Source organism: Geotrypetes seraphini, chromosome 4, assembly GCF_902459505.1.
Source record: "Geotrypetes seraphini chromosome 4, aGeoSer1.1, whole genome shotgun sequence".
In the NCBI taxonomy this organism is placed as follows: Eukaryota; Metazoa; Chordata; class Amphibia; order Gymnophiona; family Dermophiidae; genus Geotrypetes; species Geotrypetes seraphini.
The window spans coordinates 179,815,644-179,831,262 of NC_047087.1; the positions used below are offsets into that span (position 1 = coordinate 179,815,644).

The 15,619-nt window shown below is 40.9% G+C and overlaps 1 protein-coding gene across 15 annotated transcripts in view; it reads right to left on the minus strand.

The window, feature by feature from the left end:
• The window catches only part of KATNB1 (katanin regulatory subunit B1), a 301,411-nt gene that overhangs the window by 49,487 nt on the left and 236,305 nt on the right, over positions 1 to 15,619 (minus strand). For all 15 annotated transcript variants that reach the window (XM_033941729.1, XM_033941728.1, XM_033941724.1 and 12 more), the window contains one exon: positions 9,497 to 9,573. In XM_033941729.1, coding sequence (XP_033797620.1) covers positions 9,497 to 9,573 — 77 coding nt within the window. The remainder of the gene's footprint in view (positions 1 to 9,496; positions 9,574 to 15,619) is intronic.

Below are 15,619 nucleotides of genomic sequence, written 5' to 3' on the forward strand. Positions count from 1 at the left end.
GAAGGAGAGAAGATGCCATATAGGGGCAGAGAGATGGCAGACAGTGGATGGAAGGAAAAGAGTAACAAGAAGATGAGGAAAGCAGAAACCAGAGAAGACAAAGGTAGAACAAAAATTTTCTATTTATTTATTGCTTTAGGAGACATGTGTCACTGTTTCTGTAATATTGCATTGTATGCAGAGTCCAGCTTCTTGCTGGTTCAATTTAACTTTTATCTATGTAGTTCTATTTTATCCCCCCTTTTAGAAAACTGTGGAGCATATTTTAGCGCCAGCCGTGGTGGTAGCAGCTCTGATGCTCAGAATTCTATGAGCGTCAGAGCTGTTACCACCGTGGCTAAAATCCACACTACAGTTTTGTAAAAGGGGGAGGGGTAAGTTTGTGATTACTTATTCCATACTAGGCAAAGGTGTTTTCTGTGTTCTGTGTATTCGAAAGGCATGGTTTTCTGTTAGGATTGACTGCAGGATTGATCTGTATTAGTCTGGCTTGTTTAGTTTTACAATGGGTGTATTGCTGTTGTACTTCTCATTGCAGTATGTAAGATGCTGCCTTTTCCTAGGTACTCATGTGTGACGTGTGGCTTGTTACTAAAAATCATGTTTTTCGTACAGATGGTTGGGGGGGTGCCAAAAAATGATGGGCCCCAGGTGTCACACATGCTAGGTACGCCACTGCTGCAGTGAGATCTAGTTGTATAATCAGCATTTTTCTATCTGTGCTGAGGTGTTGTCTAGCTGTGTCCAGGAGGGATTCTAGTAGTGTCTCTGTGCTGTAATTGGTTCTGAAACCAGACTGTGTAGGGTGGAGTAAGTTGTGGTTTTCTAGGTAGTTGGTGAGGAGTTTAGCAATGCAGATTAAAGAGGAGCAGGCAAAAGAAAGGGATCGGGATAAGAAAGACACAGTGATGGAGTTAGCTCAAATAAATTGGGCTGAGAACATAGAGAGGTCGCAGGTCCAATGTTGGACTTGTGGACGGTATGGGCATTTTCGTCAGGAGTGCAGAAAGGGTGCAGCAAGTCGAGGAAGAGGTAGAGCAGGTAGTCAAATGAGAGGACAAGGAAGAGGAAATTTGGGGGTTATGAGAGGCAGTTACAGACATGGAGGTGGAAGGCAACCCTGGTCATCACAGCAGCCATAATTTTGGGAACCTGACCCTGTGCCAGGAGAGGGATTTGAAATCAGGATTGACTATCCCAGTATATTTCTTTCACAATTCCAAAGAGTAAAGGGGGGGGGGGGGCCCTTGCCTTCAAATTGAAGTAAAAGGCCATGATCATAGTTTTATTGTGGACACTGGAGCTACTATGACTATTTAAAATTTTATCCCTGTGGGAGCAGTGGTTTTAGAAGAGAGCATTACCAATATGGGGATAGAAGGGCAAGAAAGTGCAAAATGTTTGTTGAAAAATGTATCTCTGCAAATTGAGGGGAAAATTTGCATATGCCAGTGGTATATGCTCCTGAGTGTTCAGTGAATTTATTAGGGAGAGATGCCACAAATTGGAAGCCACAATAGTGTTTGAACCAGAATCATCATGTCAGTGGGATGAAAGACGGAGTCACGGAAACATTTATGTGGACATCTTTGCGAATAGGAGAGCAAACAAGCAAGTCTCCATCATTTGTGCACTCAATATTATTGAGTATGCAAGATGATATGGGTGTTCTGGGTCAAACACTACATACTACATTCTGGGTAGGATTACCCCCTCCCCCCAAAGAGAGTTTGCCCTCTAAGAAAGAGGAGGTAGTGCAGCATGTATTAGACCATGTCCCTAAAGAATTGTGGAAGAAATATGGGAAAGTGAAAGCTGTAGACTCTGTACAAATTGAAATGTTTAAGGAAGCTTGCAGCTGTAGCAGGAAGTATACCTATAATTGAAGAATTAGTAAAAGAAGGGATTCTAGAGGAATGTACATCTCTTTGTTTCTCAAACAGAAATCAGATGGCTCATATAGAATAGTGCTCGACTTGAGGTGCTTGAATAAATTAATAAAGCCTGAGTATCCTGTGGTTGCAAATCCTGTAACAATACTGAATTTAACTGTTATTGATTTGAAAAATGTATTTTATACTATTCTACTACATCCAAGGTAACGTCCCTATACAGCCTTTACCTTTAATGGTAAGCGCTATCAATGGGAACGCCTCCCCCAGGGGCTCTCGGAGAGCCCCTCCATGTTTTCCAGAATATTAAAGCATAATTTGCAAACTTTTAAAGAACAGCTCCTATCAGGAATACATTTCATATTTTATGTAGATGATTTATTATTATCTGCACCTACCCTGGAGGATAATGTGACATATACTATTGAGCTGTTGAATTTTTTGTGTGAACAAACAAAAAAAATTGACCCTTTAGTCCCACAGGCAATGCATATAACAGCAAAAATAAAAAAAACTGTGGAGATGGTGATGTTCAAGATGCAGGCTTTCTAATTTTTTGTGTGAACAGGGTTATGTAGTCAATAAGGACAAATTACAAATAGCAGAAGAAGAAGTTACTTTTCTAGGGTATTACCTAGGTAAGTCAGTACGAGTATTAACTAAGGATTTAGTGCAGGAAATAGAAGGAACACCTTTACCACAGACAGTGAAGGAATTAAGGGGATTCTTAGGACTCCTTAATTATTGTAGAATACTTCCATTGAGGGCTAAATTGAAAGGGAACATCCAGAGTAGAGATAAAATTCAATTAGATCCTGCACAGGTTGTTCTTATACAGGAGCTAAAACAGGCAATTAGAGAAGCACCACAGTTTGTTTTACCATTGATTGGGACGGAGGTACAGGTGCATTTACATAATGGAGCCCCTGGCTGAGGTGCTGTTTTGCAGCAAAGTGACAATATTTATCTCGAAGTTTTACACTTGTGGAAATGGGGTTTTCTCAGTGTGAGAAAGGAGTAGTAGAAGCTGCCACATTGGTAGAGAAAATTATGGATTTATTACCATACAGTCATATCACAGTTCTTACTTCCCATGATGTTTTGAACATTCTAAAATTGCCAGAAGTAGTGTTTACTAGTCAGCGTATAGGGAAGTATTTGGCTCTGCTTACCACAGATTTTGTAGATGTTTGGCCTAAATTAAAGGTTAAGGATCCAGCACAAGTGTTTTAAACCTTTTTAGGGATACAAGACAGTACTGAGCATGAGTGTTCAGTTCTAATTCCACAACAAGTGTTATTGCAGTATGATAAACCCCTATGTGATGGATATATTTGTTTCATAGATGGTTCTATTGCTGCAAACCGATCGGCATTTGCTATCACTACGTATGATAGAGATACTGATAGCACTGAGTAGAGAACTTACCGTTTACTATCAAATAAATATTCAGCTCAGACAGCTGAATTAGCAGCATTAGTCCAGGTTTTACAAGACAATATAGGAAAAAAAGTTACTGTTTATTCAGATTCTGCATATGTTTTAGGGCAGTGTTCTTCAACCGCCGGTCCATAGAAATTTTCTGCCGGTCCGCACGGCTGGCACGTCCATCGGGCCCAAGACAGTGTTCTTCAGCCACTGGTCCATGGTGTGATCAATGTGGCATCTTCGGGCTGGCTTCAGTGCACAAAGCCGTGGGAAAAGGCTCCTACACGCGTCCTGCGCCTGAACCGGAAGCCTTCTCTCTGATGTCGCAATGTCAAGAGGGAAGGCTTCCAGATGAGGCGCGAGGAGCCGCTGCCCACAGCTTTGTGCAATGCAGCACTTAAGGAGCTGGCCCAAAGACGTTGCGTTGATCGCACTGTGGACCGGCCCAAAGATAACACCGGGGGCAGACCAGAAGGCAAGGCACAGCATGGAGAGAGAGACAACAACGGTAGGGGGAATGCTTTTATATTTTTTATTTAGTGATTGATTTACATCTGCTGTCTGTTCAGGAAGAAATGCATTTGTTTCTTTTCCTCTGGGGTTGTACTGCTTGCAGAGTCTTGCATCTTAGAGTTTGTTTGTAAATATTAGTACTTTTAGTTTTTGGTCCTGCATTTGCATGGGGTTATCTGTTTTCTGGTAGGAATGAATGTTGAAAAGCAGACAGTGTGTTTTATGCATTTTAATTTTGTGGTTAACTATTATGTGTCGTTAATACAATTATATTGTGTGTGTATATATGAAAAATGAATGGAAAAATGGTGTTATAATTAGTACTATTATGGGGGGTTCTGGGGTGGAGATTGCATGGAGATGGGCACGACTTATCCCGGTGCCAGTCCACAAAATAATAATTTTATTTACGCCGGTGCATAGGTGTCAAAAGGTTGAAGAACATTGCTTTAGGGGTAGTTAAATTACATTTATTAAAATGGAAAAAGAGAGGGTTAATTGATTCTGGGAGGCATCCAGTTCAACATTTACCCTTGATATTAGATTGATTACTGCAGCAATATACAGACAAGACATTGGCATTATGTAAAATTAAGGCCCATGATAAAGACAGATCAATCATGGGAACAATATATGTATAATCAGACAGATCTAGCAGCAAAATGGGCTGTATAGCAACAGAATATGATGTTAGTACAGACTAGAGCTGGAAGCAGGATTATAAAAGAACAGGAAGAGAAGAGGAGACTGCTCCTAGATGGAGTAACAGAGGAAGAGATTTAGCAATGGACAAATTTGCAGTTTAAATGTATAGAAGGAATTTGGTATAATTTTCAAGGTTTGCCATGCATGTGATAATCATCTTGTGATAATGATTCAACAAATGCACAGTGCTTTACATGAAAGTGCAGCTACTTTGTCACAACAGTCACAATTGTCACAACAGATATGGCATCCTAATTTAGGGGGTACTTGTGTTGCACCAGGCACCTTGCCTATCCCGAAAGGACCTTTTCAGAAGTGGCATGTGGATTTTACAGACATAATTACAGGTATTTACTGGCATGTGTATGTCCTTTTACAGGCTGGATTGAGGCTTATCCCTGCATTAAAGAGACAGCAGGAGAAGTGGCAAAAGTATTATTAAATTAAATTATTCCAAAGCATGGAATTCCTTATGAAATGGCCACAGATAATGCCAGCCACTTCAAACACACAGTATTACAAGCATTGGCAGACTCATTATTGATTAATCACAAATTTATAACAGTTTACCATCCCGAGTCGAATAGTTTTGTTGAAAAAGTGAATGATTTAATTAAAACTGCGTTGCACAAAATTATGCCACTGGAGACTAAAGACTGGCTGAAATATTTGCCAACGGCACTTTATGTAGCGTGCAATAGGCATTTGCCTTGGTTTGCTTTGACTCCTTTCCAAATTGCCACTGGAAGAAGAATGCCCCTTGCTTTTGTGAAACCTGGGAATTGTACTAATGTTGCTTTATTTTCTGATTATGTTGTAGCATTACAGACAGCCATAGCAGAGATCCAATCACAGCGGACTCCGAGTCAGTGCATGGATCAAGCTCTTCCAGTCTATAGGTTTCACCAGGGGGAATTATAAAGAAATTACATACAAGAAGTATATGGACCCAGTCATACTTTTATGGACCTTTTCAAGTGGATGTGGTGTTCCCTTATGCAGTGAAATTAAAAGGGTATACATCATTGGTACACGTGAAAGACATTAAACCAGCATCTACTGCTAATTCCTGATTTCCTGAGCATATCTATTGCTCTTGTAGAGAAATAAAGGACTAAAGACAGTACTAGTTCATATCAGGAGAATCTATATTGATTCAATTTTTGAATAGTTGTGTATTTTGTATTATTATATTTTTCTATTGTTTTATCTTTTCTGTTATACTGAACAGGTGTTAATTTTAGTCATGTTACTTATTTGGTGTGCTACATTTATTTTCTTTTTCCCCCTCATACTTCTGTAGAATGGGACCTTTCCCAACCTTTAGTGGGTCAGGGAAATTCATATGAGCAAATGAAATTTTGTGTAGCTAGGTATGCTAATGTAAGCAATTGCTGGGTTTGTGCCCAGTTCCTCATCATTCTGGAGAGTTACCTTTTCGACTTGTTGCATGGAATTTTTTTTATTTTTGTTATTATTCTATTTACCTTATGGCACGCACTAGATAGGTCTCACCTCAGTTTAGTCACGATGGAAATTGTTCCTCTATTGTTCAATATTCTCTTCTTCAGGGACTATCTAGTCATGTTCTTAGTTTTGACCCTAATACATCTCCAGCCCCTATTTTACTTAGACCCTTGCAAGGTTTTCTTTATCATCATTCTAAAAGGATAGATAAGACCACCTGGTATGCTGGAAAAAGTTCATGTCAACATTATGTTTCTTCTGATGGTCTACATATTTCTCTTTCTCTGGATAATATTACCGTTTCTACCTATTTTACTGATAAACAATAATTTGCCTGGCTTACGGGTGTTAGTAATTATTTGTTACCTGCTTATGCTAATTGTTGGTGGATTTGTGGTCCCTATGCATACCGGTGGCTCCACGAGGGGTGGTATGGGACCTGTTACATCAGATTTCTATTACCCCCTGTGAGAATCCTTCTGAATTACCCCTTACCCGACCAAAGATAAGCGCTTTCCTCATTTCTGAAGGGGAACGGTTTGGTATGGAACTTATGGAGTAGGTAGGTTAATCCAAATTATAAGACAATTATCCATTCTTATTGAAACTATGGGTAATGAAACAACAGCAGTTACTCAATCTTTTTCACTAGAGTTAAGACAAACGTATTGTAACACTCCAAAATCGGATGGCACTTGATTATCTCCTTGCGGCCCAGGGGGATGCATGTGCCGTCATTGGGTAGGAGTGTTATACTTATTTGAAACTATGGATAATGAAACAACAGCAGTTACTCAGAGGCAGAAGGCAGAGGGTTGGAGTGAAGGGTCACTACTCAGGCTGGAGGAGGGTCACGAGCGGAGTTCCGCAGGGGTTGGTACTCGGACCGCTGCTGTTCAATGTATTTATAAATGACTTGGAAACGGGGACGAAGTGTGAAGTTATAAAATTTGCTCTGTAGCAGGGTTAGAACTGCGAAAGAGTGTGAGGACCTACAAAGGGACCTAAACAAACTGGAGGAGTGGGTGAATAAATGGCAGATGAACTTCAATGTAGGGAAATGCAAGGTCATGCATATAGGGAAAAAGAACCCGATGTTCAGCTACCAAATGGGGGGATTAGTATTAGAGGGAAGTAACCTTGAAAGAGACTTGGGTGTACTGGTGGACACAACAATGAAGTGAACGGCACAATGCGCAGCAGCCTCGAAGAAGGCAAACAGAATGTTGGGTATTATTAAGAAGGGTATTACGACCAGAACGAAGGAAGTCATCATGCCGCTGTACCGCGCGATGGTACGACCACAACTGGAGTACTGTGTCCAAATTCACAGCATTCTCCAAGCAAACACTGACTAAGCGCCCAGCTTGGCGAAGACTTTCAGCATATCATATAAGGCATCCGCCTGATAAACTTCCAGAGATGAGAAATCCAGATCACAGAGAACCACGATATAAAGATCATGGCAGAGTTTGGAATGGCGCACCCAGGCGACAAAAGACGTGGTCGCAGTCGCCTTGACACTGGTCGCCACAGAATCCAAAAGGTGTTTGAGAATAAAGTTCACCTGCCTATCCTGAACATCTTCCAGAACCACCCTTCCATCAGAGGGGAAAGAGGTACATTTAGGGACCTGAGCAACCGCTGGGTCCACCTTCGGTGATGCAAAGTGCTTGGTAAAAACTCTGCCGCCATGGGTTAAAGCTTCGACATGGCCTGAGCGCATTTTAGTGGACTCTCCAGGTTACCCCAAATCTCTGAAAGAATATGGACCAGATCTGGATTATCAGAAAAGGAAGCAGAGAGCGGTGTTTGATCGCTCATCAATGAGAATTCCACCTGCACAGACTGATCCGACTGCAGTTTTTTTTCCTGCAGGGATTCTGAAATAAAATCCTCAAGATGACCAGGTCTGAAGAACCTGCGCACAAAAGGATCGTCTGCTAGATCCCAGGACCCATACAAATCTTGATCACGGAGCTCTGCTAGGTTAGCCACATCATTGGATGCCCCCAAGGTGCCCTGAGGAAGCAGGGGGATGGAAAGAGAGCAGGAGCAGGGAACGCCCCAGAGGCAGACTTTCTCCAAAGTCTATGATCTCCCGCCGCAGGAAACTTCCAAAGCATGAGGGCAAAACACGGAAGAAATCAAATTAATACACTGAAAATTTTAGAAATGAAACAGGAGCAGATGAGTTCCCACAGTCTGTCTTGTAGTAATACAAAACTGATGTCCAGGGAGCATGCCAAAAGAAACTCTGTGGAGTGACGATGTTCCTAAATGGACTTTATTTGAAAGAGTCAAAGTTACATCAAAATCATCCAATAAAAATAAATTCATCCACATAAAAATAAGTTATCCACATAAAAGCCTTAAAGGACCTAGTCCCCTAGGGATACAGGACCCAATATGGTCCGCGTTTTGACAAAAAGTTTTCTTCAGGGGTCCCTGGGGGTCCTATAAAGGTGAATATGTGGGAAACAATTGTGTGGTGAACCGGAAGTGAGCTTCTGGTTTGGGCCTTTATATATTTGAGAAGTACATTTTTACACAGTATATATTTTGCTTCTTATGTCTGATGTATATTGCTTTTTCTTTGTAACATTGACTTGAACTTCTAATAAAAAGATCTCTAAAAAATTTTTATTTTTTTAAAATCTTTGAAGCCTATAGTTTTCAGTTTCTATCAGCTGGTTGGACTGCGTAAACCTGTGTATTTGAACTGGCTGGAAAGACTATGGAAAGAAAATTAGCAGGTAAGATCTAATTTCTCCTTTGTCATGGTCTGAAAAGCCTGGCTATGGAACAGTAATTTCTAGGGAACAGTAATTTCTAGGTAACTCACAAAGTAATGTGGCAATCCTTTATATAATGTCTTTTACACAAAGTATAAAACTACTTTAGGAAGCCCATGAAGCCAGTAGGATCCCATCTTTCTTCCATTATCAGCTTAGTTGCCATTTTTATACCAGCTGTTATCTTAAGTTATTTTGAGCTAACCAAATTGTAAGGTTTTATTTACATAAGAACATAAGAATTGCCGCTGCTTGGTCAGACCAGTGGTCCATCGTGCCTAGTAGTCCGCTCACACGGCGGCCCTCTGGTCAAAGACCAGTGCCCTAACCTAGACTAGCCCTGAGTACGTTCTGATTCAGCAGGAACTTGTCTAACTTTGTCTTGAATCCCTGGAGGGTGTTTTCCCCTATGACAGACTCCAGAAAAGAGTTCCAGTTTCCTACCACTCTCTGGGTGAAGAAGAACTTCCTTACGTTCGTACGGAATCTATCCCCTTTCAATTGTAGAGTGCCCTCTCATTCTCCCTACCTTGGAAAGGGTGAACAACCTGTTACCTTGATGACAGTTGTCAAGATTAAAAATTTAATTGTTTACTGGGAATGCTAATAAATGCATTTGTTTTTGAATCCACTGAGGAGATACTGTTTCATGTTCCCTGAGCTATGCTTTCCCATATTCCCCCAGTAATTACTTACGCTTTCTGGTTGATAATGTTAAGGAGGTCTACCACCACAGCCAGGTCATTGATGGCTACAGCAGAATCTACAGATGTCTGATAAAAAGAAAATATGGGTTAAACGTAAATTGCAATTCCTTACATGTACTTTTTCAGTTTTAAGATAGAATGATGTGCTATGTGATCTACATCAAGTGTAGTAAGGTCACTTATTTCCCTATGAAAATTGAAAATGGAGAACAGTCAAGAGCAGCGGTCTCAAACTTAAACCCTTTGCAGGACCACCTTTTGGATTTGTAGGTACTAGGAGGGCTGCAGAACAAAATATTTAGGGCTAGATTCACTAAGCCCATCGATCAAGTTCTAACCACTTAGCGACTCCTTTACGACCAGATTTCCCTCTGATCCAATTCACTAACCTCTGTCCCGATCATCCTCCGATCCGCGCATGCAAATGAGGGGGGGAACGGCATTCAACTATAGGCAGGCAGCGATTTACTTAAAAAAAATGAGGGAAACTGACTGGGCTGACCGATCCAAAAATAAGCGACTAATGAGGACCAGTCACTCAGGTCCTTTCCTGCTCTCTGCCCCGACTCTCCTGCCCTTTCCCGCAGTCAAGCTTGTGGTTTTAACCTGACCTTTAAAACCACAGGCTGGTAATGTCCTTTTGCAGAATATATAAAAAAGGAATTCTTCCTTTTTTATATATTCAGCAAAAAACACATTGCCAGCCTGTGGTTTTAACCCGCATGCCGATGCCCCACCACCCCGCGTGCTGATGCCCTTCAGCTGTCACCGCCTAAGGCAGGAGGGATGCTGTCTCCCACCTGCCATCCAAGGGACGCTCCCCCCCTTCCCTCTGGTCCCCCCTGACCCCGTACCTTTAACAAAGCAGGAAGAGTGCTCAATCCTTCCTGCTCCAATGCCTTCTGATTCCCCCCCACCCACCAAAAAACAACTCCTACTCCCTCCTGCCATCCAAGGGACACCCCCTCCATGGTCCCCTCCTGCCCCCCCCCGTACCTTTAAAGGAGCAGAAAGGGTACTCAATCCTTCCTGCTCCAAAGCCTCCTGACTCCCCCCCACCAATTATAAAACAGATGGCAGGAGGGATGCGACTTCCTCCTGCCACCCAACGGACACTCCCCTCCCCATACCTTTAATGGAGCAGGAAGGGTGTTCAATCCCACCTGCTCCAATGCCTCCTGCGACGATTCTGAGGCCTTAGGCCCTGCCCTGGTGCATCATGCGATGCACGGGGCTGGGCTTAAGGCCCTGAGTGGCTCAGACTCCTCGGGCTCCTCCTTTGGGAGGGGCCTGAGGCATCTTAGCCAATCAGGGACTTTCTTAGGTACTCACTAAGGAAGTCTCTGATTGGCTGAGGCGCCTCAGGCCCCTCCCAAGGAAAGAGCCCGAGGCGCCTGAGCCATTCATGGCAATAAGCCCCGCCCCGTGCATCACATGACGCACCAGGGCGGGGCCTAAGGTCTCAGAGTCGTCACAGGAGGCAATGGAGTAGAAGGGATTGAGCACCCCACCTGCTCCGTTAAAGGTATGGGCAGGGGGTGTCTGGTGGGTGGCAGGAGGGAGTCGGCATCCCTCCTGCCACTTCGTTTGTTTTTTTTAGGGTGAGGGGAGTCGAGAGTGGGATCGATGGCAGTAGGCAACCCTCCTGCCATAATTTAAAGGGCGATGGCCCGATTAAAAAAAAAATTTAAGAAGCTGGCAGAAGCCCTGACAGCAATGACAGGAGGCTGCTTCTCCTGTCACTACTGTCAGGGCTCTGCCCCGACTCAATTGGTTTTGAGTCGGAGTTTGCGTGCAAATCATTTGCATGCAAACAAGATAGTGAATCGCCTGCCTGGCCATGGACTGGATCTGATCAGTGGGTTTAGTGAATCTAGCCCTTACTGTCTTATTAAAGAAATGACAACTTTGCATGAGGTAAAACTTGTTATAGTTTATAAATCTTTCCTTAATTGCTTCTGATCATTTCAGCTATACATAGCTGAAAGCAGTGCAATATGCAGAAAGTGAAGTTTAGATAGTTTTTCACTTTCTGCATGTTGCACTGCTTTCAGCTGTGTATAGCTGAAATGATCAGAAGCAATTAAGGAAAGATTTATAAACTATAAAGAGTTTTACCACATGCAAAATTTAAGTATCAACTGCAAGAGACAAGATTTTGGTGTAGTCCTCTAGGCTTTTTTGTAGAAGAGAGAATCAATATCCGACTTGTGCCTTAAATGTCCGGTGATCACATCTCCAACCGCCTTCAGCTCTCACCTCCTCCAGCACTGGACACAACTGCCATCTTACATCAAGCAGTCACTGCTAGGAGAGGTGCCAAATTTCACAAGAGTTCACGAGATTACGTACACACGCACAAGCTGCACTGCCTCCAATGGTTACCTTACGTTCTAGAACGTTGCCCACCTCACTGCCGTAACCTCACACAAGCGCTTTCCTGCATCTGTATGCGATTGTCCTCTTCACTCCACCTCACATTCGTGTACAAATGCAGAACAGTGCTTGCCAGAGGTTACAGCAGTGAGGCGGGCCATGTTCTAGAACAATGGTAACATAACGAGGGCCTCAAAATAGTACCTGGTGGGCCGTGAATTTGAGACCACTGGTCAAGAGAATCAATGTGAAATTAATTGCAACTTGACAATGAAATGGAATTTGACATAAGTAACTTGCCTTTCAAGTATAAATATACAGCAAAGTTAGCTCAGTCCTGAGCATAAGCTACCTGTACTTGCTGAACACAAACAGAATATTGCTGTTTAAGAAATTGTGACTGAGTGGAGAAAGTGTTATATCTTAGTATACAAGTCTTTAATAGCCTTTGGCTTTTAAAATCCATGTGTTCCCTTCTTCCTTAATCGACTCTTTTCCATCGCAAGCATATCTTTTGGATTTACAAAATACTCAGAATACGACAAGGAGGTAAATTTTAAGTCTGGGATTTAAAAGAGTAAGCCTGACCTCAAAATAAATCGATTTTAGGAATACTTACATATACATAGCAGCATTTGCTTGTGTAGATTTACATGAATAAATTACTTCCGAAAGCTGTTATTTTATACCATGAAGAAAAAGACCATTTGGTGACAGCATGATTTAGGTGCATCAAAAACTTATGTATTTCCCCATTTTACAATGAGAATACACATATACAGGATAAAATAATTTCCTATCATGTTTTGCACTAGTTCAGATGCACTCACACATTTTAAAAAGTGCTCTTTAGCAGCACTTATAAATATAGGCTTGTAAAATGGACCTGTTATACTTGGACGTGAATCCATATCCACATGGAAGCTGTCAAGTGCCTGCTTTTCATTTTCTCCAGGTGTAAATTTGTGAAACGACTGTTCTGCCTTGTGCATCGAGCCTTTTGTAAAATACCACTGGAAATGAGCATGTCCTGAGCTTAATATCAATAAATAAGAATGCTCCACTTATTTGTCTAAGAGCACTATTTCAACGGAAGAAAAAGCCTCAGGTATTATCATGGCAGAGCATGAATGCTCAAGCCTCCTCCACCCACATCATCAGCAAAAAACTTCCGGAGAGAATGTGCTTTAACCACTACTCTTTCATGCAGGACTGAGATCACTAGCTGCTTCTTTGTGCTGTGAAGGTGTAAGTGATACAATGTATTAGCCTTAGCCAACGTTTCGTGGTCTACAACCGTTTCTTCAGGGCTTTAATAATAATAACTTTATTTTTCTATACCGCCATAATCACTTTCACTTCCCCATATACGTTATGTCGCTTGCTTTCTTGCTTTTACCAGCGTCCTGTCGGGACAGGAAGAGTGTTGTTCTATGTATGAGGCAAGCTGTATCCAGTCTCCAGTGCTATCCAACTGTGAAAGAAGTGTTTATTTTGAAGAATACGAGCCTTTGGAAAAGGTCAAAGTCTGGTAGACCCAGCCATATTTGCATAGTTTTTCAATGATGACATTTCATATGCGTGGGCGAGCGTTGTCATGAATAATGAGTGGCCCAGCCAAGAGCAACTAAGGTCAGGTTTTGTGCATTTTTCTGCACATTTTTTGTAAAAAATCACTATAATACACTGCTGTGACACTTCTTCCACTTGGAACTTTGTCTGTAATGATGATGCCTCCATGATCATAAGCAGAAATCATCATTTGTTTAACTTTTGATTGAGCTCGTCAAAATATTTTTGGTCGTGGGGAAGATGGAGTTCTCCACTCATCATTGAAAAACTACACAAATATGGCTGGGAGGTGTTACCTCATGCTCTCTACAGTCCAGACATGAGTCCAGACTTCGACCTTTTTTAAAAGTTGAAACAACTTTAGCGTGGACATCATTTTGCATCTCTGGAAGAGCTTTTTTCCCCTCTGGTACCCGAGCCATTCGGCAATTGAACAAAAACGGTGTCTTGGATGGAATAATAAAGCTTCCCGGATGTTGGGACTCAGTCATTGCAAAGCAGGGAGACTATATTGAAGGATTGTAAAGAAATACTTGAAATTAAAAAAACATGTAAATTAAAAAAAAAAAAAAAAAAAAAATTAGTGTGCATTATTTATGAAATGACCCTCATAATATGGCCCTATAACATTATGAAAATCCAGAAGTGGTATTTTAAAACCACATACCTTGGCTGTCTTAAATATAAAAACATAAGTCTACAAAAGAAGCAAAAAAAAGGAAACTACAGATGTAAAAAATAAAACAAATTTAAAAAAAACTGGAATGAGTGTAGAAAAGAGAACCATTATAAACATATTAGAAGTATGAAATCCTCCAGTGCTATAAATGACAATCTAGAAGCAGCATGTGTGAAAAGGGACAACACTATAGAATTTCAGAAGACATGAAGGGTCATGCAAAAGGCCTATGGAAAAGAATCCAGTGTGGGTACAATTTAGTTATGAAATTTAAATAAATAACATACTTCATTTATAATTTAAACAAAGGAATAATCTTAAGGACCACATACAAGAAAACTAAAAACCAAACAAAGTTAATTGAATGTTATAGTGAACATATATATCAGAAAGCAATATAGGGTAATGGCCAAAAATGGCAGAACATATATAGTTAATTTAGATCAAACAATCTGAGCATTTAGCGCTCCGAGTCATGGTAGAAACCTCTACCAAGGTTTAATAAAAAAAGGGGGAGGGGGGTTCAATTATTTGCCATAATCCTTAGTGTTATGAATTTTAAGTCTCAGATTTTTTTTGGGGGGGAATGCAATGATATGAATGCACAATGAATATGTGTGCACAATGTTGGACAACCACAACGACCTTTGTTGGTTACACCTGTTTTTCCCGCTTTAAACCTTTTTATCTGCTAAGAAATCTTTCATTGATTTATGATGCTATGTCCATACCGAGTCAATATCCGATGGTGAATTTCCAAAGGATTCACTCCCTCTGCCCAAAGAAAGCGCACTACTGTACATTGTTTTTCGATGATGCAATCTTGCAATGAAGTGTCCATGTTTCTGACATCTTGGCTGCCACACAAATAAAGGCCGAGAGCTGCACAGTGTGTGGACGAACTAGCCAACAGGCAATGTACGAGTATATATTTTGCATTTTGCTAGCTCTGTTCTGTTTGCTAGCTTTGCCTTTAATTTTTGATTCACCCTTGCATTTAAAAATATGTATACTTGCCTCTATGTTTTAAATTTTGTATTTGTTATATTTATAGTTTATTATTTTTGTTTTAATTTTTTTTTGTCTGTTCCTTTGTTGGAGAATATCTCAGAAATTGTACCCCCCCACACACATACCTTTCACCTTTTTTTTTTTTTTTTAGAAGGCCTTTTTTAAAATAGCTGGTTTTTGAAACTTTCTCAGCCGTTTCAAAGGGTTTTAGCAGCAATGAGATTACTGATGATAATTTTGGTGGAAAACGCTTTGTTTAAGGAATTGAATCCAGTACCAGATAGTATTTGCTGTAACTGTTTTATGTCAAAATCACTGGGTTTTAGGTAAGATTTATGGCATTTTTATGCAAAGATAAATCAGCACTACTTTTAGTTTTACTTAAATCTGGTGTTTTCTGTGCATATAAAAACATTTAAATATGAAGTTTTTTAAGATTCAGAGTCAAGTTTGTTTGTTTTTTGTTTTTTTTTG